This window comes from Periplaneta americana, chromosome 5 (genome assembly GCF_040183065.1).
Source record: "Periplaneta americana isolate PAMFEO1 chromosome 5, P.americana_PAMFEO1_priV1, whole genome shotgun sequence".
Taxonomy (NCBI): Eukaryota; Metazoa; Arthropoda; class Insecta; order Blattodea; family Blattidae; genus Periplaneta; species Periplaneta americana.
This window is the reverse complement of record NC_091121.1, coordinates 103817577-103842450: the sequence shown is the minus strand read 5'-3', so window position 1 is coordinate 103842450 and position 24874 is coordinate 103817577. Positions and strand designations below refer to the sequence as shown.

Genomic DNA, 24874 nt, shown 5'->3' with positions numbered 1-24874 from the left:
TATATATATATATATATATATAAAGTCGCTTTAAGAGATTATTTGTAGCCTGCGTAAAAGTATTTTAATGCAAGGGGAGACGTTTGTGTTACATTACAAAAGCTTACTCGTGGATATACTGTACGCGCAAAATGAGAAACTTTTATTGCACCCTGAGTTGTGTAAAACGTATTTTACTCATAAATATGACTAGATGACAATCGAGTATCGAGTACTAAAGCAAAAGTATCGCGGTGTTGCAAAAATATCGTTTTGAGAGATAGGCCTATAGCCTATGGAACTGCGTGTTTTCGGCATTTCTGTTTGCTGGAAAAATAATTTTCGGAATTATTTGTTTGAGTATTTTCCACTCAGAATTCCTTCTCTCCGCAAATAATTTAAATTTCACAAGTCGAGAGAACCATCCAGAGTTATTTATTGGGAAGTGATTATCCTTCTCCCCTTATACACTGACAATCACTAAACCTTTGTACTAACCGGCGAATAAGGAAATTTGTTCCCCTTGGACGGTTTGCTTTCATAATGATGTTGGTTGCTTGACAAGACGATTACAGGCAAAATCTCTTTATACATGACTAATTTACCTTTTAGTAGTTTTGCCAATTTTAAGTATTGATTTTCGTAAATAAATACATTACTAATATTGAAAGCAATTAGACTGCAATATTTAGAGTACTGTATCATGTGAATTTGTGCTTAATTATAATTACATATACTTAATTTACTATTTTTCAGTAATGCTGTTGCTGTCATTTTTTAATTGTTCTGTTAATGTTATTGTTGTCTCTGCTGTACTACATGTAGTAGCTAAAAAATACAATTTTTGGCATAAATATGTTTAAAATCATCTGAACAATGCATTATGTGTGCAATGCAGAGAGTTTAGTTTATTCTACTGTAGGCCTAAATGGTTTAAGTACCTTACTGTACATATTAATGATAGTTGAGAAACTAAATTACGAACAGGAATAACATTCACAACATTATTGAACATTATGGATGTTATGTTTTATTTAATGGCGCTCGCAACTGCAGAGGTTATATCAGCGTCGCCGGATGTGCTGGAATTTTGTCCCGCAGGAGTTCTTTTACATGCCAGTAAATGTACTGACATCAGCCCTTCGCATTTAAGCACACTTAAATGCCATCGACCTGGCCCGGGATCGAACCCGCAACCTTGGGCATAGAAGGAACATTATGGAGAACTGAATTGATGCAAAATGTCAGATGTGTGCTATCTTCCTTCTCCATTTTAATATAATTTTATCACTTCTCTGTAATGTGTACCATGGTGAACAAACAGATTACTCGACTAAGTATTTCTAAGTCGAAGAATTAAACATCGCGCATGCCTGAGAGTCAAAAGCACCTGTTCACAACACGCTTTTCCAGAATCAACGCAGGCAATCATTTTATTACGATATTACATGCGTGAAAACATGAATAATATTGTACTATATAAATAATACTAGGTAGTAAAGTATCGCTTAATTATTATCCAAATCTAGTTATGTGATTAAATTGGCTTATTCCGATTATGTGATTTTGTATAAAAATAATTCTCATAACTCTCATGGTTTCAAAGTATCATAATATTAATTAATAGTTAATTGTTCGTGAAAAAAAATCAGCCGCGACTTAAAGTAGTACAATTGATGGAATTCGGTGACTATAAGCAACTCGGAAACATCATAATTATTTGTAGTAACTGGGTCTGAAATTCCCAAGAAAGTTATTTTTAATGGTGATGCAACTGGCATTTATCGCCGTCTTGCAGAGTCAAACCTGTCTCTGGCTCTTGACACCTGCTTCATACCGTTTGTTGCCGTTCCGTAACTAGTATTTTGGATACCCTTCTTCTTACGTCATCATTATTTCAGTCAGTTACGAAGTTATATATGACGTCAGTAGATTGTTATCGCAACGTAGGATGTTAGTCGTATACAAAAAATGCTAATTATATAGAAGTTTAATAGAATAAAAAGTACTGTCCTAAGTTAACATCAATTTAAACAGCAGACAATACAGATAATGCAATTGGCATTTTTTTAGTGCTTTACAAATATATTTGCCGAAATTGGTGTGTTACATGAGGTCGGCCTGGGTGGCGCAGTCGGTAGTGCTGGTCTTCTGTGCCCGAGGTTGCGAGTTCGATTCCGGCCCAGGTCGATGGCATTTAAGCATTGGCGACGCTGATATAACCTCGGCAGTTGTGAGCGCCATTAAATAAAACCTAATTTAAATTTTACATGAGGTTAACTTTGTAAAAAAAATGCAGAAACTATAAGTGTATTCCAGAGTGGAATTAATTACTTCAATATTTTCTTCGGTAGCCATATTTTGAAAAGTACTGTAACTTGTAATTGCAATTCAAATTGAATGAGGGTATTTTTTTGACAAAAACTTCACACATCAAAACCAAAACCTGTTTCGAAAGGAATATTTTTATGGAAATAAAATATTTTTGCGACTATTGTTGTGCGAGTTATGCCATCGAGAACATTTTAAAATGATACTTTTTTTTAATATCATCTGAAAGAGTATATTATTTTGTATGTAATATCTCATTTGTTTTATACAGAAGCACTCTGCTTATGGCTACTATGGTAATAACAATTTTATTGTTACTTTTTTTTATACACGCTGTAACATCTGTTGTCATATAGCGTTTAGAATCTATATGTATATCAGTAGGCGTGTTCGCTTATTGTTGAGCAGTTCCTATTTACTGTATATTGTGTGTTGTAGATGGTTATGTTCAGGTAACTGATTATAGATTTTAATGTCTATGATATTGGTGATTGAGGCGGTGATAACTCATGGCATGTAAATTTCCAATCCGGCATTTGCATTTGTGATTGAGGGAATCCATGAAAAACCCCCGTCAGATTGGTCGGCTACGGGGTTTGAACCTGGGACCTCCCGAATGCGAGTCTCAAACGCTTCCATCTGAGCTAACTTGCTTGGTCTTTTTGTTAGTTCTTGTATTATGAAGTATTTTTTTCTTAAATCAAAATAAGATATATTCTTTAAAAAATGAGAGAATTGAGAGATTCTGGTGGTGATAGAATTTGGTGACAGAAGATGTACAGTACACAACAAGAAGTATGCACACTTTTTAACGAAACTCATCCAAATCGGTGACCTAGTTCTCAGTCAACTCTGAGTAGAATATAAATGAAATCAGGGAACATGGGCATGTTGGAGACATGAAGGATCATTTTCTGTTAAGAACATCTTGTTTTGTTTTGATTTCGTCAATAAAACTGATTTCATAACACAAGAGAAACACACTCTTTCAGATTACATTAAGAACTACAGAATACAATTGAAAAATGTCCTCGATGACGTCAAAATTCACACAATAACCGCAAAAGTATTTTGTTTTGATAAAAATATTCCTTTCTAAATTGACGTGTCTGAGCTGTCTGTCCCAAGTTAATTGCAATTATGCATTATTTTTGGAACTCCTTGTACATTAAAGTTAATGATTCACGGCTTAAGTTTATCAACAGTGAAAGATAACCTGAGATAGTAGCGGTGGTATCGGTTAGATTTATTAAGGTGCGAGGCTGTGCAACTTCATTTTATTATCCGAATTTAGAAATGCACACTCCACGCGTGAGGTTGGCTTGTTCGCGGTGCGTGGGGTCAGCTGCCCCACTCGCCCTTGTAGTGGTGGCGGCATCAAGCAGGATCGGATAGACGCTTCATCTGGCGGGGTTAGCGGAGAAGAGAGGAGAGGATGTGGGTTCGCCCATGTTACCATATGCTTCCATAAGAAAACATGGCGTCAACGCCGTGTAATTATATTAACACCTTTGAGGAAGAAACCATTCCATGCTACTTGTTAATGCTACAGTAGATTTTTCTTTTTTTCTTTTTGGTTATGTTTGTGAGTAGCTATGCAGCGAGAGAAGCTGTGTGTGATCTCATGCTTTATAAACGAGTGTTGCATTCCAATTGTCTACCTCTTTACCAGGTCACGGGCAGACTTCGTAAGCTTCTATTCGCGTGACGGAATGCTTACGTGTAACATGGGCTTTATAGAGTTGGCGTGACCGGACGAGAGTTCTATGTTGCTAAGCAACGGATTGATGAGTTAAATCCATAAGCACCTCACCAGTATTCCTTGTGCTACTGATGACATACTTTTGATAGTGTCAAGAAAAAATTACGTTTGCTGACTATCGCCGAGTCCTTGCACATGTCGTCATAGTTAAGAATAGTTTCCATAATGTAAAATACGGTTTTATTTATTCAAATAAGTTTGGTTTAGTTTATTAATAAACTTTCATGTCACGCCGCAGTTTTATGGCGGTGACGTAATCTGCGGAAACAACCGACATTGACGCCCACGCGCGATTTTTCTGTGACGCCCACACACCTCATTACATTATAGACACTGTTAGTCATACTTCGTGGACATTGTCGATACTATTATACGGACGTAATAATGTAGCACCGAGTAATGATGGAAGAGGGCTCAGCTGAAAGCAGAGAGATATTTTGCTATTCTGTGACGAGCTTGGAGGTGGTGCAGCACACGTCTTGCATTTAAAGTTAGCTAGGAGAAATGTAAATAAATCTTAATCACGTGTGGTACCAAAGAAGTCTGTAAGATGAGTTATATTTGATTCTTGATTTTTTGCTGAAGTCCTCGATGTTTAAACGCCAGATGGTCATCAGAATTGAACATATTTTTAGTTCCGTTTTTCGCCAATGGAGCGATGTCTTCTCGATTCATTGTCTTGTTGCCGGAAAGTGTGATTAAAAATGTTTCAAATGAAGCACAATACGCAAGAGGTATTGTAGTGTTCTTAACTAATATAAAAATTTTCTAAGGAAGTCTTATTACCACCAAATAGGCCTATACAAGTTTGAAAGGTCACAGAATTACTCCAGCAATCCGATACCGAGATTACTATGATGATGGAGAAATATTTCACAAGATTAGCAATGATCATATTTTATTTTTTAATATATTTCATTCGTTACTTCTTTCTACTAAAGACAGTCTTGGGAATTTTGCCGTAAAGAGGGAAATTTTGTATTCGAAATGAACTTTTATCTTTTGAACTGTGGACTTTGAAGAATGTTCGCATACTCTTATCCTTACTTAAATATCGTTAGGGATTCATATGTGTAATTTGTTAAGGGTGATGTCATAGACCTTGTAGGGAATTAGAAAAATCCCCAACCAATCTTTAAACGAGGAATTTTTTGTGAACATGATATTGATAATGAAGCTTGTATTTCCTGGAGCAGCATAAAACTTTAGAATAACTCAAAATATGAAGTTTTACCAGTATTGTAATTAAGGACTTCATACGCCAATAGCCAACAGTCAGTTGGACTAAATATTGTAACAATCTCGATCAACTAGAAGGCCTACTGTAGAACTGCTTTGCTGCAAAAGCAAGGTAGAATCGACTTTTGAAATTTGCTATCGTGATAATTGTTCAACTCGGGGAAAAGTGAAAATAAAACTTCTCCATATTGAGAAAACATATTATCTTGACATCCTGGGATCTTTTGAGATGCGAAAGAGCCATCAGCATAGCTCAGGAGGTAGCGCGTTTGCCTAGTACTGATCCGCAGTTGTGCTCGAGCGTGGGTTCAAATCCTACTTGGGCTGATTACCTGGTTGGGTTTTTTCCCCAACCATAAGGTGAATGTCAGGTAATTTATGGGAAATCCTCGGCCTCATACTATGGTGAGTGGAATGTGTTCATAACATGAAACCAGAAGATAACGCTGGAACTCACTAGAATTCAGAATAATATGGAAATAACATCGAAACTAGTCAATCGGGTAGACTAATACCATAATTTAAACTGTTAACACAGTGAAGTTCTTTATTTAATCTAAATAACTTAATAGTTCATCAGTGAAAATTTTCAGGCCTGACTGAGGCTGCAGCTACCCCAGGGGTTTGAAAAAAACTAATCATAAGATATTCTGACATGCCTGTTTTTTTTTTTTTTTTTTTTTTAATTCAGTGGTGGTATGTCAGGTAATGTTCTTAATGTGTGTACTGTAAAATAAACTGAATGATATTATTTATTCTCATACACTATTACAACTGTAAAACTTTTCATGATTTACAAGGAAAAAAATACTCGTAAAAATGTGAACTGCATATTATATCATAGTGAGAGGATCAATATTTCAGGAATTTTAAAATAGTTTGTTTTTAAGTACAGTATTACTAGAATAGATACCAAAGGAAAAAGAAAAAAGAGAAGATCACCTATTATTTAGATACAGAACATCAACACAATAAGAGAATGATGACAATTTATGGATAGACAAACAAGAATGGAGGGGAAAGAGAATTAAAAATTGTAAAATTTTATAATCATAGGTTCCGGAAAAATATAATGCATTGTAAAGCCGGAAATATATTTACGTACCAAGGTATTATGCTAGTATTTAGAATGTCTTCTGGTATGTTGTGCAATCACAGTCGTAATAGGAAGAGGATGGGTTTTTAATGGAGGAAGCAGTAGTACCTTCTCTAAAACTGGTTTGTAACTATGTTGAGGCGTGTGTCTTGAATATGCAGCACCGGTAACTACATTTTCACTTCCACGTATTGACCTCCATACTCACACACTGTGAATAAGGCTTTTTAATTCTCTCTGCGCTTATCTCTCACATATTTTACTTGTTGTTTCTGCATGGTTCCATTTGGCCTTAATTTCCGCTAACTAATTTGTTAAAAATCCCACAGACTTTACGCCAACATAACTCCTTCGTATGTTTTCCCATAACTCTTAAGGTGTAATTTTCACGTAAGAGTTAGATTTGTTGTACTTTTATGGAATGTTACATGTAGTACCGGTAACTACTATGCAGTAGGACATAAGAAATTAACAGAATTTTAATTATTTTAAACTGTACTTCATAAATTTTGTATACGTATTCAATTTTAAGGCTGTTTCGTATTCAACGAGCGGGCCCGGGTTCGAATCCTGGTTGAGGTTTTTTTCTTGCTGGATAACTTTTGGCGCTGGATACTGGACTCATTTCGTTGGCATTGTCACCTTCATATCGCTCAGATGGTAGATAACCATAACTGTTGATAAAGCGCCGTAAAATAAGCTAATAAAAATTAATCTATATTTGTTTTTTTTTTTTTACGTATAAAATGATTTTGGAAATTCGTAAGAAATTCGGCTATTTTCTATTCCAAAAACGGCGGAATATTTCACAAGTAATTTGCCACATATCTGTACAATTAGTTTAGTTGGAACAATTACCAATAGAATCCTTATGCTTTAAAATGCAGCTCCACAAAAATCGCTTAGAAATTCGGCTATTTTCTATTCCAAATTCGGCGGAAGTCACTCAGCTCTCTCGTTTCTCCTTCGCTTCTCTTCACTTCGGTCGTAATGTCCATGTCTCTGCCTCATACAATGCTACACTTCACACAAAGAATTTCACTAGTCTCTTCCATGGTTCTTTCTCCACTAATAACTTTATTCTAACCGCGTGTGTCTGAATATTTTAGAAAATGTTATAGTGTAGAAATATCCTGTGAAATATGTAGAGGACAGTAAGTAATTATTGTATACATTATTTCAATAACAGTGTTTAAAATTTAATTTACAATTTGAAATATGAACCTAATATAACATACCCAACTCCTGAAGATTGAAATAAATTGTCATTTTTAGTGATTTGAAGACGAGTGTATCGATGAAATGTAATTCCGTTCTTTGATTTATAAATACGACTCCATAGAGTAATTTCTTGATTGTGATTTCTGCTTCCGCTAGGTGTTATCACAAAAAAAGTTTCCTTAGACACCCACTACTTCCATCTGTAGACTCGCATGCTCTGAAAAGATAAGTGTATAGTATTCGCATTCATATTTACACAATGATGGCGCGGTACCAGTGCAACAGAGAAGAACATTGCAAAATAAGAGTTCTCGGAATGCATAGCGTCATGAAATTCCTACTAAAAACTCGTTTCTTAGGTAGCTGCAGTTGTAATGAAAGTTTCAGGCACTATGGTAATTTCTGTGATTCATACTTAATGTACACCAACTCTACCTTATATCATGGAATCCCTCTATTTTTCGAATTTTTCTCGGTTTCTGCTGTATTCTTTGCACCATGTGAAATAATTATAGATTGTAATATTATTTATATTAGTAGTTCGGTACTAAAATGTATTTTATTTTAACGGACATGATTTATCAATTTGTCAAGGTAGCAATGAGACAGTAAACATCTTTTAATGAATTAGTAGTTAAGTGTTATATCCACACAGCGAATTTTCGGTCCCTACACAGCGACAAGACGTCACGGCTCTTGACGTATGAAGGGAGCATAGCAATGAGTTCAGTGATCTCCCTGCAACTGTCATACACCTAACGTTCAGTTTAGGGACCGAAAATCCGCTGTCTGGTTATAACTAATTAGAATTAGGTTATAGGTAATAGTCACGAATGTTTAATTAATAGGTTATTAACGGAATGTGCGGAAAAAAAAAGTGCAGAGAACGTATCTACACATCATTGCTGTTGATAATTGCATTCCTTCATTATTTATTTCAATAGGTCTATAGTGTTGATAGACTGATAATTTTGATTTGTGATAGACGTATAACCGCAGTCTAGTATATACGGTCACGAAGCTTGAGTTGTGAGGGTGCTAGGAACAATAAACTGCTCCGGTACTATTTCGCATTGTCTGTAATTAGGCGATATTAGCGATCCTAGTGGTTAGCAACTATCTATGGATGCATATTTATTACGTATTGAGCTTCGTGACTGTATATACTAGACTGTGGTAGATCCTTGTTTCCATCCTGCTATATAGATAAGCCAACGCTTCTCGGTTCAAAAACCAACATGACAGCTTTCACAAAGCTAACAGGAGAGTGGGGCAATTTACAGCAATAGAAATGTTAAATAACAGCATTTTGAGCCATATTTTCGTACCCCATCGTTGCGATTTGGGAGCCCCATCCTTATCAGATCTTTGAAATGTACTGCGACATATTGTGATATATCCAATCTCGGATGTGTGTGCGCGTGCGTGTGTGTAAACAACTGGACTTTAATTTGTTGAATGCGTCCATAATAATACAGATATACATTTTTTTAATGTAGGCTATTTTTATTTGCTCTCTTATTGTGTGATGAACATTATGATTTTTCAAATTCGTTTTTTGGTTTCAAACTCTTCACCATTCTTCTTCCTCTCCAACATTTCCCAGCAGCAGCTCAAATCCAAAGTTTCAATTCTATTGAATTATTTTGATTGTATTTATTCACACTCACTACTCACATAATAATAATAATAATAATAATAATAATAATAATAATATTAATATTAATAATCGAATGTGAAAACATAAATTGAAAGAAGCATCCTAAATTAAGGGAAGCATTAGTTACAGTAAATATATTATGTAACTTAACCCTACAATTACACCATAAAAACAGTTCCAAGCAAAAATTCACGAGTGCGGTTAATCACCTGTCATCTTACGTGAACGAAATTAATTTCATGTCAACCTGGTTCAAAACATGTAAACTTAATAATTACATATTGACTTGCATATTAATTTAATTACACATAAACTTTATTGCATATTAACTTCATTACATCTCAACTTGTAATTAATTTCATATGAACTTATTATACATCAACTTAATTACATATCAGATTGATTGATTAATTACGTATTGATTTAATTGCTTGTAGTTACGTGTCAACTTAATTAGCTAATTTACATGATACTTTAAATTAATTTTAAATATTTTGTAGGAAAGGACAGCCCTAAAAAATAACTGCACAGAGTTCATTCCAATTGTTTATACTGTAGTTCTATTTAGGAATAAAAATTTACTGATATCTGTTCTCTGTTGTCCAGTTCTGATTTTAAAGTCATGATCACCCTACCATAATAAGATGGCTTTTCAGTTCGTGATGATATGTCTATCTATGCTATTTGACTCACGTAGGCCCTATACAGTGCACATAACCTAGCTCGCCTTTGCTTAGTTTCTGATAGTTCCCATTCTAATTCTTCACCAATTTTCTCGCCATGTCCACTTTTTCTTTTAACAAATTTGCTTGTCCTGTGCTGGACTCTTTCTAATGCCTTAATGATTTGATTTGTTCTATAAAGATCCCAACATGTTGCCCTATATTCATTTACGGCGTATTAAGGACACTATGTTACTTCTTTCAACTTCGAGCTAGCTTTTAAGGATTCTCACCACAAAATACAATGCCTTACACATCTGATAAATGGAGTCCTTTCAGCATTTGTTTTGTTTTAAAATAGACGTAACTAATGTGGCATATGTTTCATATTTCTATTGTTGTGTTGTAACTGTAAAAATTAATTATTATTATTTTTGTAATTTTATAGATTGGACAAGAAGACTAAAGATCTCTCACTTGCAGAGAAAAGTATGGCTATGTATGAGTCTCGGATGTCAGATCTGAACTCCAAGTACAGTCAGGCAGTTGCTGATCGCAAGAAAGCAACTGATGAAATGAAAGATCTGGAAAAGGAGTGCGAAAAATTACGCAAACAAGTGGAGGAATTGCGCAAGCACTTGGAGGATGAGACCCTTGCCAGAATAGATCTGGAGAACAATGTGCAGAGTCTTCGGGAAGAACTGAGCTTCAAGGAACAGGTGTACAATCAGGAGTTGACTGAAACACGCACCCGGCGCCAGGTAGAGATCAGCGAGATTGATGGTCGTCTCACTGAGCAGTATGAAGCAAAGTTGCAGCAATCGCTGCAGGATTTGAGAGACCAATATGAGGCGCAGATGAGGGCTAACAGAGAAGAAATTGAAATGCTGTATGAGAACAAGGTATGGTAGAATTTGTTGCAGAGAATGAAAGATCAGGGAACTTAATTAAATACAGAGTGCCCCAGTAAAATTTACAGAGTAACAAGTTAAGAGACCCATAGGCTATTACTATTATAAAATTTTTCAGTTGGTCTTTTATATGTTAGCACTGTGACTTTCTAGATTCATTCTATTTCATTTTGAAATATGTTTATATTTTCTTATAATAACCCTGAGTTTAACTACATCCAATTTACTCCATGGATGAGGAAATTTGGGTATAATGTGAATTATTGAAGAAAACCTTGCTTTAAAGTCCATATAGAATCAATTATCCCAACTATAGGCTGATGCATGTATCCTAGAACAGAATATACAGGTTAGGTTGGTATTTAAAAATTTTAATTAGATCTAACAAGATAAAAAAAACCGTCAGTCAATACTTAAGTTCTTGATAAGATTTGTAAATTTAATGTATCTCCCATTAAAATCAGGTACAGAAAACACTTCAGATATTTGTCTTTCATCAAGCCAGAATTTATGTACTGGCATGATCTGTAACAAACAACTAGCTTAGTTGTCGATTAATCTATAATTAAATCCAAATTACCCCACGTTTATAATTATAATTTACTAACAAACTATTAATGATACAATACTAAATCAGTAGCGGCTGGTGGTCAAAATAATGAGTGTGCTACAATCTCTATATCGGCCTACTGTATACACTTATATGCATTTATCTTAATTTGAGACTCGCCTAGTTACGAAATATGGAGTTCCTTCCTACTGCAGAACTTGTCAATTACCCTGGTGTTAAACGTTAAATCCCTCCATCCTGGACATTATACTCTTTTCTATTGACAGTATTGCAAGAGCAGTGAGGCGATCCTGGGACATAGTGTTCCTTAAAAACGTTTTTATGCATTTAAAGCAAGAAAAACATCTTTCTGGCTCAGCAGTGATCATTGGTGTTGTAACCAAAATATTTAACAACTTCGTTACTTCACAGAATGGATCCCGTGAATTGTTGGAGACTATGTTTTGTAACAATTGAACAGCCATCTATATTTCGGAAGTCGGATCTTCCGTATAGAACTCCAAGTTGTGTCTTCAACATTCTTTTGTTCAGTACAGTATAGCTGTTGACAGCAACTTCAAGTTCGCGTTCAGGAAAATTATGCAAAAAATTGTAAAAAAAATTCGCTGTTAACAATTTTGTTGCGTCTAGGTAGCTTAAAGATGGGAAACGATGAGTAGTTTCCTAAATTATACGGTTACATACCTCCTTGGCATCGATTTTCTGGGATTCAATTTTCCGTCGCTTGCTGATTGATACAGGAGGAACCTCAAAAAACTGGTAGATGGCAGCAGCAGTCGAACATTTGAATTACCAAATACATTATACATAGTTCCGAGTTCCTCCACAAACAAGCATTCTTTCCTTACGCTTTACTTTTGCAATCTCCAAGCTGTGTTGTGCTGAAGCTGACTACAGCACTTCCCCACGTAAAAATAGCCAATCAGAGCAGTTATTTCAGCTTCGCACATGCGCAATAACTGTCTACATTCTCATGTAAGTTTTGAGTAGCACAACGAACCCCCTGAGGCACCAAAGAGCGAAGACTAAACACTCTATAACGCGTCATGAACATAACAACGGGAAATTGTCAAATGGCAGATCAAATACTATGGTATTGCAAACACTTTATTTGAGCAAAAATTATCATTGTACTGTAGCACATAAGGACGGGCCGCCCCTGTACTAAATTTATTAAAAGCATGTCCTAAACATGTGTAATGTAACACATAAAAGACTTTGGTTTCTGTTTCGCAGCTGGCTTTCCCAACAATATCCCTATGAATGTGATGTCAGTTCTCAGATTGGTAATAAAAAAAAAAATTACCAGGCAGTATCAGTGTGATCAATACAAATTTTTAACACTCCATCATAGACAATTGCGAAATATATATAAAATGGCATGTGTTTGAAGATTGGGTAAAGTTTTAATCAATAAATTGTAAATTATACCCAATTACCCCACGTTTGTAAACTGTAATTTACTAACAAACCATTAATGATATATTATTAGATTTGTTAAAAACGTGTCCTAAACATGTGTAATGTACACACATACATGAATTTGGTTACTTTATCACAGCTGATTCATAGACTGGTAAACAAAAACGAATTGGTTTTTAGGCAGTATAAGTGTTATCAACATAGATTTTAAACTTCATCATAGGCATTTATGAAATAGACAATATATATTAAACAGGCATGTATTTGAAGGTTAGGTAGAGTTTTATTCAGTAAATTGTAACTTATACCCAAATTACCCCACTATATCCAAATTACGACCGACTCAAGTAAAATGAATAGACTTTAATAACTTATTCTTGTCTTGATGGCCATAAAGTTACAAATGTTTAAAATGACCGTCACCACCTCCAATGCATTGTTATATTTGTAGCAGCACAGACAGTTTCAATTTTTTGTCTTGGGTCCTGCAGTATTTTTGGTTTTGTGGCAAATACAGTGTTCTTTAGTGTAACCCATGGGTAAAAAGTCCATTCGCGTTAAGTCAGAAAATGGAGGTATAGTCGGAGGCACCGATTTTGGCAGATGACCTCAATGACATTTCCAGTAGACGAGCCAGTATTGTTTGTGTAAGCTACGAGAATGAGATGCGATAACATTCTGAGTTCTTCATATTTTCATAACAGCAGCTCATATCAATTATCCTTATTATGAAACACACCACGGTACAGTCCTACTGAAAGAATACCTTAAATAAATGTAAATGTCTTCCGTTCGCAATGATTTTACAATACCTCTCCTACATTTTCTAAATTAAATTAATTCTTAATTAAAAGGAAAAAGCATTGCATTGCGCATATATATATATATATATATATATATATATATATATATATATATATAATCCTACTCTTACCAGATCAATATACAAGATTTGTCCAGTAATAATCTAGGGATCTTCTACTGGTGGTGCGACAATTCAAGTTAATAAACTTACGATTCTTCTTAATAATCAAAATATAATTTGGTTAGTTGGGTAAAATTGCATGCTGCGGAAGTTAGATTTATATAAGAGTATAATAAATAGGACTGTAATGGATATTACAAGGGCAATAATTTCTTCACACGCACATTGTGAATAGAACAGAGAAGAAAGCATTTTAAAATATTCGAAATCGTACAAAATATCGGAGAAACCAATTTTCCCTGCACAAATTGCACCAATTGAAAAATATAATTACCATTCACAATAAATACTGTATTTTATGGATTCTAAAAAGTTGTTTATTAATCTAGAGGTATTGGCTGATGGCTATACTAAATTCCAGCACAAAATTCATTCAGAATATGTAGAAATTACACTTTGGATTTTACTAAATGTATAGGCCTACTATCAAAAGGTGTTACATGCCCCCTTAAATTCTGTACATGTGTTAGCTATGTTTATGTATATTTGCGGTATCTGATGTTTAATTTTTTTTAATATTCATAGTACTGAAACTGCCATATTGAATTCGCACAAATTGTATTATTCGTAATTTTCGTCTAGAAAACCCCTAAGATATCTAATTTAATTTTTCACCCATTTTTGTCCCACTCCACCACTTTAGGGACAAAGTCGGACTAAATAATACCTTATTCGTATTCTGTGATCGCAAAGATCCCCAGATATCGACTTTCATCGAGATTGGATGACATGAGATTTCTCACTCCCTTCTGCCTTTTCATCAGTACCCTAGGATATGGTATTTAAAAAATCTAAGAATGTTTAACCCATATTGTAGTCAGTAACCTTCATTTCAAATTTTACGTCTCTAGTTAAATATAGTTTGGTGAATTTTTTAAATCGTCCGGTCCCTTCTCTCTTCTCTCTGCTCGGAAGTAAAAAAAAACCTGAAGTTATTTGAAGGGAGTAGCCTACATGAAATTGAATTTTTTTACTTTCCTTATACATTTTAGAAACAATTCTGAGAGATGAGATGAATAGTCTAATCCAATTTTATGAGTGAATCTTTGTTTTAAATTTAAAGGCTGCACGTCTGCTGGTTAAAAAAATTAATCAGTATAATTATTTTGATCATTACTGCCTCCCATTTTCCATCTCTTAATGTTCGTACGTATTTCATAAAACTCGGTCTTTTCTATTGACTAAGGATTAAAATATATTTCCATATACGTATATATATAACAGATTATATTTCCATTTCATACAATATTCTGGTCACGAGACATAATCATATACTTTGTCTTTTCGGGATTTACTACCAAACCTATCGCTTTATTTGCTTCAAGTAGGTAAAATTTCCGTGTTTTCCCTAATCGTTTGTGGAGTTTTTCCTAACATATTCACGTCATCCGCATAGACAAGAAGATGATGTAACCCGTTCAATTCCAAACCCTCTCTGTTATCCTAAACTTTCCTAATGGCATATTCTAGAGCGAAGTTTAAAAGTAAAGGTGATAGTGCATCTCCTTGCTTTAGCCCACAATGAATTGGAAAAACATCAGATAGAAACTGGCCTATACGGACTCTGCTGTAAGTTTCATTGAGACACATTTTAATTAATCGAACTAGTTTCTTGGGAATACCAAAGACACATATTGACTAGTGTAATATTTGTTTAGTTTTTGAAGGTGACTGTCCAGATCCAATAGAATACTCGGCGTGCATGTTTACTCTTTTGTCCTACCCATTCCACTGCGACAGAGATAACAAGCGATCTTGCAGCGGTGAGGAACTCACTCTCGAGTTCACATTAACAAAATCCATCTGCTGAAATCCCTGGCGCCAACTATAAATGCTTCAAAATTTCTCTTCATCCTATCTGTCTCCTGAGGAAAGTGGCATAAAAAACTCACATTAATATTGTATCCTGCTGAAGATAACACTCTTTTGAAACTCCACATTTTTATATTACTTTAGATAAATTAATTGTAAGGTCTGAGCAAAACATGCACAATTAATGACATGGCTAGAGTAAGCCTTTCCATCATGAAAAGTTAGATTCAAATTCAAGTGGAATTTGTGGTGCTCAGAGATGAGGCAGATTTTGTTGGATTACTTCATATTTCTGCCATCATTTCGCTAATGCACATAGCGTGAAAGAAAGTTGTAAATCATTGTATGAGTTAAAGAAATTGCTGTGGGAATCTTATGTATTATTTTGAAATATGTGGATTAACATGATAAGGATATTAGAGCTCAGTTGTTTCTTTTCCATTAGGGAACACTATCTCTTATCGTTTATGGTTATGATTTCACGTTCTATTTATATCCTTCTTAACACACTTGAATTTATTATGTAAATACACATGTTTACTTGATCAATCCAATTTCTGCGAATACAAGGGTTGCATGTCATTAAAATTATTGCAGTACATAAAATAAATAATGTTTTATTACATGTCAACATTTTCACAATATTGTGTTACATAATGTGAGAGTGTATATTTTAATTGTTTGTAATTAATATATTTTTACGAATTCAGTATATTTTTTTGGCTTTTCAGATTAAGAACCTAACCAACCAAGCACAAAGAAACAGTGGTGCTGCATCCATTGCTGTGGATGAACTGCGTCAGGCCCGTTCCCGTATTGATGCATATAACAGCAAAATAGGGGAACTTGAATCTGCTAATGCTGCACTCTTGGTAAGTTAGTATGAAATATAGGCTATAATTGCTACTGTACAACATGACTAGGTTTGCATGTAAAGATTACTGTGCCCAGTGATACTGCACAGTGCACTACCACAAATTGTTTGGAGAGTTTTCCATTTACTTGAAGACTGTGTTTCACTAGATCCTGGTATTCCTTTGTCACTCTTAAAAGTGTTGCTTGTGGAATGTGTTGGTATGTGAGTCTTTCTTTCACTTCATGTACAGATGCAGACTTCGTCTGAAAAACTTACTGTTTCACATATTCCCATATAAAATATCCTAAAAGTGTGGGATGTGGTGACTGTGGAGGCCAGAACAGAGGTTCACCTCATCCAATCCATTGCACACTGAATATGTTATAATTTCTCATGAACTGTCATAGCATAATGTACTGTGGCCCATCTAGTTGAAACCACATTCTCATCCTTTCATTCAGTGGTAAATCATATCTGAAGGCTTCACAGTGCTGTCAAACAATTCGCCAAATGTGTACTGGTTCATATTTTCATCAAAAGATGTGGTCCCACATTCATATTGCCTAGTATTCCACATCATACCATTCATTTCTATATGAGCACTAGAGTTATTGAATTCATGCATCCATTTTGAGTTTTCTTTGGACCAGTACCATGTATTTTGTGTGTGAGCATACCCATCCAGAAAGAATACACATTCGTCACTGAATAAAACCTGCTGAAGGAAGGATTGGTCAATATGCAGTGTGTGCATGATCCAAATGCAGTAAGCTCAGTTCTTACATGGATCATCTTCTTGTATTGTGTACATGCTACAATTTGTAAGAGTGGAAATGCGCCAGCCTCAATATTCTGCAAACAGATGCCTTATTAATAACACACACTTGAACCACATAGCGCACTGACCTTCTAGGGCTGACCAACATCTTTGCAGTCACATCTGTTGAATGTTGTTTTGTCAGGAGCCGATGTAGAATGAACACTTTATTTAATGTTTTCATGTGGAATCACAAAATGCTGTTTTAAATTTATGTAATAAATTGCACTTTATCGGTAAGCTAGAGAAAGAATGATTCAATGGCATTAGGCTACAACAACAAAACGACACTGATGAAACTTGTCTGTAGTTTCCCTTATTGTTCTGTGATTGTTTCCATAGACCAGTATACTAGCTCCACTTAATGTTCAGGAGTCAACATCATCTCTTCTTCAACTCTCAATAAATATCTATTACAACTCAAAATAATCATTAGCACTTAATCAGCTTTCATTGCCTTCTTACATTTTATTATAAGATACCAACTTCTACTTCATATCATATCATATCTCTGCTTGAAAATCCACAGTTAATTCCTGATTTACCACGAAAATCGTCTGTAGCTGCATTTAGATTGGCAACAGGCCATGATTGTTTGGCCAAACACCTGCATAGCATTGGAATATATCAGTCCCCTAACTGCCCATTGTGCAACTCAAACCGAGAAAGGATTCGGAACACCTCAAAATCTGTGCTTCAGTGGCTGGCCATGATAATATCTTTGAAAACTATTGGAGTGCAGGAGGTCAAATGACTTTATTGTCAAATGCCTGGCATTAGAAAACAACAACTTCATATCATAAGGAATATAAAGAGAAAAAGTGTTGTGATGCTGTAAAAACTGTTTCGAGATTCTAATGGAAATAGATTTCTTCAGTATCCCTGATGTTTGGTTTTTTGCATGCTGTTTGTCTTGTCTCCTAAACTGTTGGACGAATTGTGTTCGTTTTCAGGTATTGTGCATATGAAATACGAACATATTTATAGAAAAGTGAATGGTTCTTTATTTCATCCAATATCATTCTTTGTAGTTGTTATTTTTCTTCCTAAGGCATTGAAATACCTCAACATTACTTCCATACAATTCATTACCTGACATACAGTGCTAGTTAAGTCGTCTTTCTTTTTTATATCGCAAAATTTAACCACATGTATACAGTACAACTCATTTCATAAGATAATGTCTTGCTTAGCGTAATCCGTCTTCATGTATGATCAGCAACTTGAACTAAGAATTTGAAATTAGAACTCATTTAGCTTCATATTTATGGTTTGCAGTTTATGTTTACTAATTAGACCACAAAGTTTTATCTTACATGCAAGTGATAAAATTTAAGCATTGTTCTTATTTATGCTATGTTAATGTCGATATCGTTTGAGATGGATAGCATTGCTTCTAGGAACAAAAGGTAGGCACTTAATGAAACATGAATCAAATAATAGATTTATATTTTAAATTCAAACTGGTTTGTTGTTCGAGGAGTTGGATTGTTGTCCTTTTTGTCTGAAAAATTAAGTTATTAGTTCTTACAACTTTGATTTGTATGCTTAGATCCGTGTAAGGGATTTGGAGAAGCTGCTGGATGTCGAGAGGCAACGCCATGCTGATGAAAGGGCCAGCCTGGAGGCAGAATTGCAGCAACTCCGTGATGAGATGGCAAACCAGTTGCAAGAATACCAAGACCTTATGGACATCAAAGTGGCACTTGATCTTGAGATTGCTGCCTACCGCAAGTTGTTAGAGTCCGAGGAGGCCAGGCTGAACATCAGCCCTATGCAGTCTCCAGGTATACGTGTTGTGCGTTCCACTCCTGTGAGGAGGACACCTGTACGTGCTGGCAAGAGGAAACGCACAACATTGGAAGAGTCTGAGGAATCATCCATGTCTAATTACAATGTGACATCACATGCAAAAGGAGAGATTGAGATCAGCGAAGTCTGCCCTGATGGAAAGTATGTGAAGCTCCACAACAAAGGCAATAAGGTGAGTACTATTAATTTTTTTACTCCTTTTTTCTTCTCTCCACTTCCAGCTTCACTACCAATACATTTGTCACACCATCTGAACTACTGGATGAATTGTGTTCATATTCAGTATCTGCAAGTCATTTTGTGCGGGAATGATGGTGCATAAAATGTGTAGGCCATTTGTTATCTCGTGAAACCAAATGCATGAGTGCGTCTTAGCACATACTAGTAAGAACCTTATGGTGGAAGAGAGCTAGTTAGCTACAAGTGGAAGTGTAGCGAGGGAAAGAATTTCCCAGTCCTCTTTATTCTTCCCCGCATGCGCAAGTAGGTTCAACGAGCGTAACGAATGGCCTATGGCAATTTATTTATTTATTTATTTATTTTTTTTTTTTTGTTTACAAAAAAAATATGTGTGTCTGTTTGAAAAAGTAGTACAAAATTGTAAATTATTTGAAATCGACTCTATAGATTTTATTGTTGAAACCTTTTATGATTGATTGAGAAAATTGAAGGCAGTAGAACAATCAGATAACATACAAGGTCAAAGTATGTCGACAGTTTCCTTGAATGTTCTTTTGGCTCTAGGGTGGCCCTTCCAGGAGGCAGCACTGCATTGTGTTTTGAATTAGCAATAAACAAAGAAGAGTTCTCTCTTGTTTTGATAATTTAACAGTTAATCTTGTAGTTTAGGCTTTCACGGCCGGAGTCTATAGATCTAGATTCATTTTCCGGGCTGAGAGGCCGTGGTCTGTTGGTTGGTTTTCTACCAGATTTTCCGTCTGCAACTGCTGCAGACATCTTCAGTGGAGTGGTATCCGAGGTCGCAAAACTTTTCTCGGCAACTGATCCTGATCAGGAAAATGAATCTAGATCAATTTAACAGTTCTCCGAGTATTATTCATAGGTTTTTTGTTAATAATGAAAGAGGTTTTTTTAAGTTTATTTTATTTCCATTCCTTAGAAATATTTTTTGGATGTTAAATGAGTTTGAAAATAACTAGATTCGCAATCACCAAGTTGGCAAATCACAGAGAACAGAAGAAAATGTTAAGAATATGGCCAGATTGTTGCTGGTTGGTTTCACCTTCACTCACTTCACCACTCCCAAATATGTGACACTTAAGATGTTCCAACTCTGCTGTTGCCAGGTAGTAATTCATAAACAGTCAGTAAACCTGTTACCATAGCAGTAAAAGCAGTCATGCAGATGACAGACATAGAGTATTTTTCATCCCTCTTTTCTCCCTTCAATTTTTATAGACTAAACAGTTCACTATGACCAATGCAAGCAGTTAATATTCACAATAGTGGTGGGTGTGATTTGGAGATCTGTGATTTTGTCACTGTGACGAGTTTGTCGCTAGTTCCAACTGTGACTATATCACAGCTCCGAGAAATCGCCATCTCCAACTGATGTGTGACTCATAGCAATGACGACTGATATAAATATTGACAGCTCCAGACAACATCAAGTCTGAAGATTCATACTAACTTGAAGGACAACATAACTGATATCTAATTAATATTATTTTACTTAAATGGTTAACATCGGCAACTTTTTGATACTCAAACACGTCCTTACATTGCCGAATGCAGCTGTTATATTCTTCCATGAATGATTCACCAAATTATTCGTAAACATGCTTGAGTAACACACCCACACACCGCATAGCGCGTGTTTGTTTTATTCTCAGCACTACTGAGTTATTGTTGATATACTTATGAAACTGGTATATCAATTTGCAAAAGAGCGATATCACATAATATCAATAATATTCATAATCATCCGAACATAAAAATCACACTGACAAAATCGCTATTATCTTTCACAGCTACTTTTCCAGAGCTGTGATGGCAAAACGCTGTCACGGTCCACCTCTAATTCACACAACCAATTTTGTAGAATGGTGAATAAAAAAGTTTTCTTAGTAATTTTTTGACAATATTGAATTTGTTTCACATCATATTTCCAAATTTTGTGTCATATTTTGGTATTCATTAGCGTATAAGTGCTTGCATATGTCCAGTTTTTAGGTCATAGAAAACTGAGCACAGCATTGATCAGTTCACTGTTAATATAATTTCAGCATTAATTATTTTAAGGCAGTTTTGTATTCTGCTCTAAGCAGTGTCTACAAATTCATTCTACTATATCTGAAAATGATTCCTAACATGAAAAACTCCACTTCTTCCTGTATGTTACACATTTCAACAAGCTATCTCAGTTTTTCACACTCTAATTTAATACAGCTTTGTACAATTATAACTGAAATTAGTGCTATGTAGTAGACAGAAATAATTTGACGCTAGCATTCTGGCACCATTTTGTTGTATTTTTCATCATGAAACCGAGAAATATGTTAATAATTATGTTTTTAACGTAACTTTTTTTTGGTTAGGCCTTCAAAGTATTGAGGTTGGATGACAAGACGGTTAAAAAGACAAAATTCCCGTGCACTGGACAGAGTCCTCTCCCTGTCCGCTATAATATATTGTACATAGAATTCCATCATCCTTTTTTCCAGAAGAAAAGCACTGGTTATATCAATGATCACATGGGAAGTTGTTCTCTATATATACAGTATATAGGTAAACTGTTACTTTGTCGAATGTGTGTTATTGAGGGGTGAAAAACTGAAGTGTCAACTTATCTTTCTGTATAGGAAATGATGTTGGGTGGATGGCAACTGGTTCGCCGAGCTGGAGAACTAGAGACTTCATTCAAGTTTCATCGCAGTGTTAAGATGGAACCTGGTGCAACAATCACAGTTTGGTCATCTGATTCTGGACAAACCCATGAACCTCCTTCCAACATCGTCCTGAAAGGCCAGAAATGGTTTGTGGCTGATACAATGAGCACTACACTTCTCAACAGCACAGGCGAGGTAAGTACACATTTTTGAGTGTTCATTTTGAATCTTCAGTTAGGAAAACCAAGCAATATTTTGTCTGTGCAAGTTAGTATTATTTGTCCTTTGTGAAATGCTCTACATAATGTGGCAAGATATTGAATATTGATATTAGTGTGATGTGATGCAAGCTGTTCATGGCATTCACATATAACTTTAATAAATACTTTGTATATGTAAATAAAATTTCTTCCACTGTTCTTTCAGTTGATTTTTTTTAGTTGGTTATTTTTACGATGCTTTATCAACTGCTGTAGTTACCTAGAGCCTGAGTAAGATGAAGGTGATAATGCTAGTGAGATGAATCCAGTGTGTAACACCGAAAGTTACCCAGCATTTGCTCTTAATGGGTTTAGGGAAAACCCCGGAAAATACCTCAGCCAGGCAACTTGTCCCAACAAGGATTTGAACCCGGGCCCCCTCGTTTCACAGTCAGACGTGTTAACTGTTACTCCATGGCAGTGGACTCTTTCAGTTGATATGTGTTGCTTAAGTGTACCTTAAAATAGTGCAAAAAAATAAAATATCTACATCCGAAAAGATGTTTATGGACACACACACACACACAATCTTTCTCCTTCTTCCCCCCCCCTTTTTTTTTTTCTTTTTTTTTCTTTTCCCTACTTATTTGAGACTGTGCTCGGACATAGGTTCGTTCGATTCCTGCTTGGGTGGATTGCCTGATTGGATTTTTTGGCTATTGTTTGTTACTCGGAGGAAGACGAGTGTGGGATGAAACTGCAGGGGAAAGTTTGTTAGTGATATGAATCCTTACTTTTATGTAATGCAGTAGTGGTACTATTGATTAACATACATCCAGACTTCATCCGTTCTGGTCATTGTTTGTACCTATACATCTGAAGTCTGATTAGTGAATATGTAGCTAATCGGCGATGTATGGAATGGAGAGGGAAAGAAACTGGCCACTCTACCCCATTATTTCTTGGCCTAGTTGCCTCGAAAGTCATGCCTTCTTGGTGTCACTTATGAAATTCAGACTTTTCTTCAGACAGTTTACTAAACAATTTCTCTACATTTATTGTAACTAATGTTTTCGGCATGAGTAATACCATAAATCTGGCTACTGGGATGCTTATCTGAGTGATGTTTATTATAATCAGTACCACAGTCAAGAAAATCACATTTCTTCTGCTCATCATCTTCTGAATAACTAACAATAGGATCTTTGGTAAGTGTAAGGCAAATATCAGGTAATCACATGGCAAATCCTTGGACTCATCTTTCCAAATACCATCTCGTTACCAATTCCATCGATGCTAGATAACCTCACAGTTGAGACAACATTGTTAGGTAACAAATTAAAAAAATTTAGTGATCTATTTATTTATAACAACAAATATATATGAGGGGCAGTCAAATGAAAATGGGTCACCATGCGTATATCTTATGGAAGGCAAGTTGATTGCTGAACTGACGTCTGGTGATGACTTGCTAAAGCACAGTTACAATCTGAGACTAGTCATTCATTTATTATCCTGGAAGTGAGGCAGGTAAAGAAGAACAGCGAGGTGTAGTGCGATTTTTGACTGCTGAAGGAGTAGGAGGTTGAGAAATCCATCATTGCATATCTGCTGTTTACGGTGAACACAGCATGCCGTGTTCGCATGTACTGGAATGGCGCAAGAAATTCCAAGAGGGATGCGTGCCACTGCAAGACTATACTTGCCCAGGACAGGCTCATAGTGTCATCACTTCTGCTGTTATTGCTGGTCTTCTACTGAAAAATTGACGGATCACTGTGGAAGAACTTCGTCGTTTGGTGGGAATAAGTCACGGTTCTGTACACGTCATTGCGACAAAGCACCTGCATTACTGAAAAATCTGCATGCAATGGGTTACACATCAGTTCACAGAGGAACAAAAAACAAACGGAATGGCTGCTTCACTGGGTCACTTGCAACGATACCTCGAGAAAGAATATGCATTTCTGTCCCATATTGTCACTGAGGACAAATCGTGGTGTCACCATTTTTGAACCAGAGAATAACTGTAGAGCCAACAATTGAAACACATGGATTCTTCCCCATCGAAAAATTGAAAGCAATACACATAAGTTCTGGTAAAGTATGTTGACAGTCTTCTTCAATTCTAGGAGTCCTTCCTTGTTGAATTTCTCGACCATGGGTCCACAATCAGTGCATAGTGTTAACGAAGAAACTTTACAGAAACTGAGATGTGCCATTAAGTCAAAATGTCCTGAAATGTTGTCAGTGTTATCCTTCTTCATGATATTGCCCACCCGTATAATACCAACTCCATGAGGAATACAATTCAGAGATTTAGTTGGGAAACACTTCAACATCCCTCTACAGCCCAGATCTCTCATCATGCGATTTTCACATTTTTTGAGAGTTGAAAGACATTCGTGAACTTTGTTTTGCATTGGACGAAGACGTGTGTGACCAGGTAAAGAACTGGTTTGGTAGACAGCCCACAAGCTTTCTCAAGAATGGAATTGATCATTTTGTCTCACAGTGGGATAAATGTATAAACAGTTTTGGAGGTTACTTTTGAGGTAATAAACATTATGTTATACTTTTTGGCATCTGACCCATTTTCATTTGACTGCTCCTCGTAAATAACCCAGCACATGTTTTATTCTTAGCATAGTTTTTTACTCCTCTGCAGTATTCAGTACAATGCAAAAAC

The 24874-nt window shown here is 35.6% G+C and overlaps 1 protein-coding gene across 1 annotated transcript in view; it reads left to right on the top strand.

Annotated features, from left to right (window-relative positions):
* LOC138700053 (lamin Dm0-like) overlaps positions 1-24874 on the top strand; it is a 40873-nt gene that overhangs the window by 5726 nt on the left and 10273 nt on the right. Inside the window, exons 2-5 of the mRNA XM_069826357.1 lie at positions 10399-10852; positions 16383-16523; positions 18877-19308; positions 21959-22180. Coding sequence (XP_069682458.1) covers positions 10399-10852; positions 16383-16523; positions 18877-19308; positions 21959-22180 — 1249 coding nt within the window. The remainder of the gene's footprint in view (positions 1-10398; positions 10853-16382; positions 16524-18876; positions 19309-21958; positions 22181-24874) is intronic.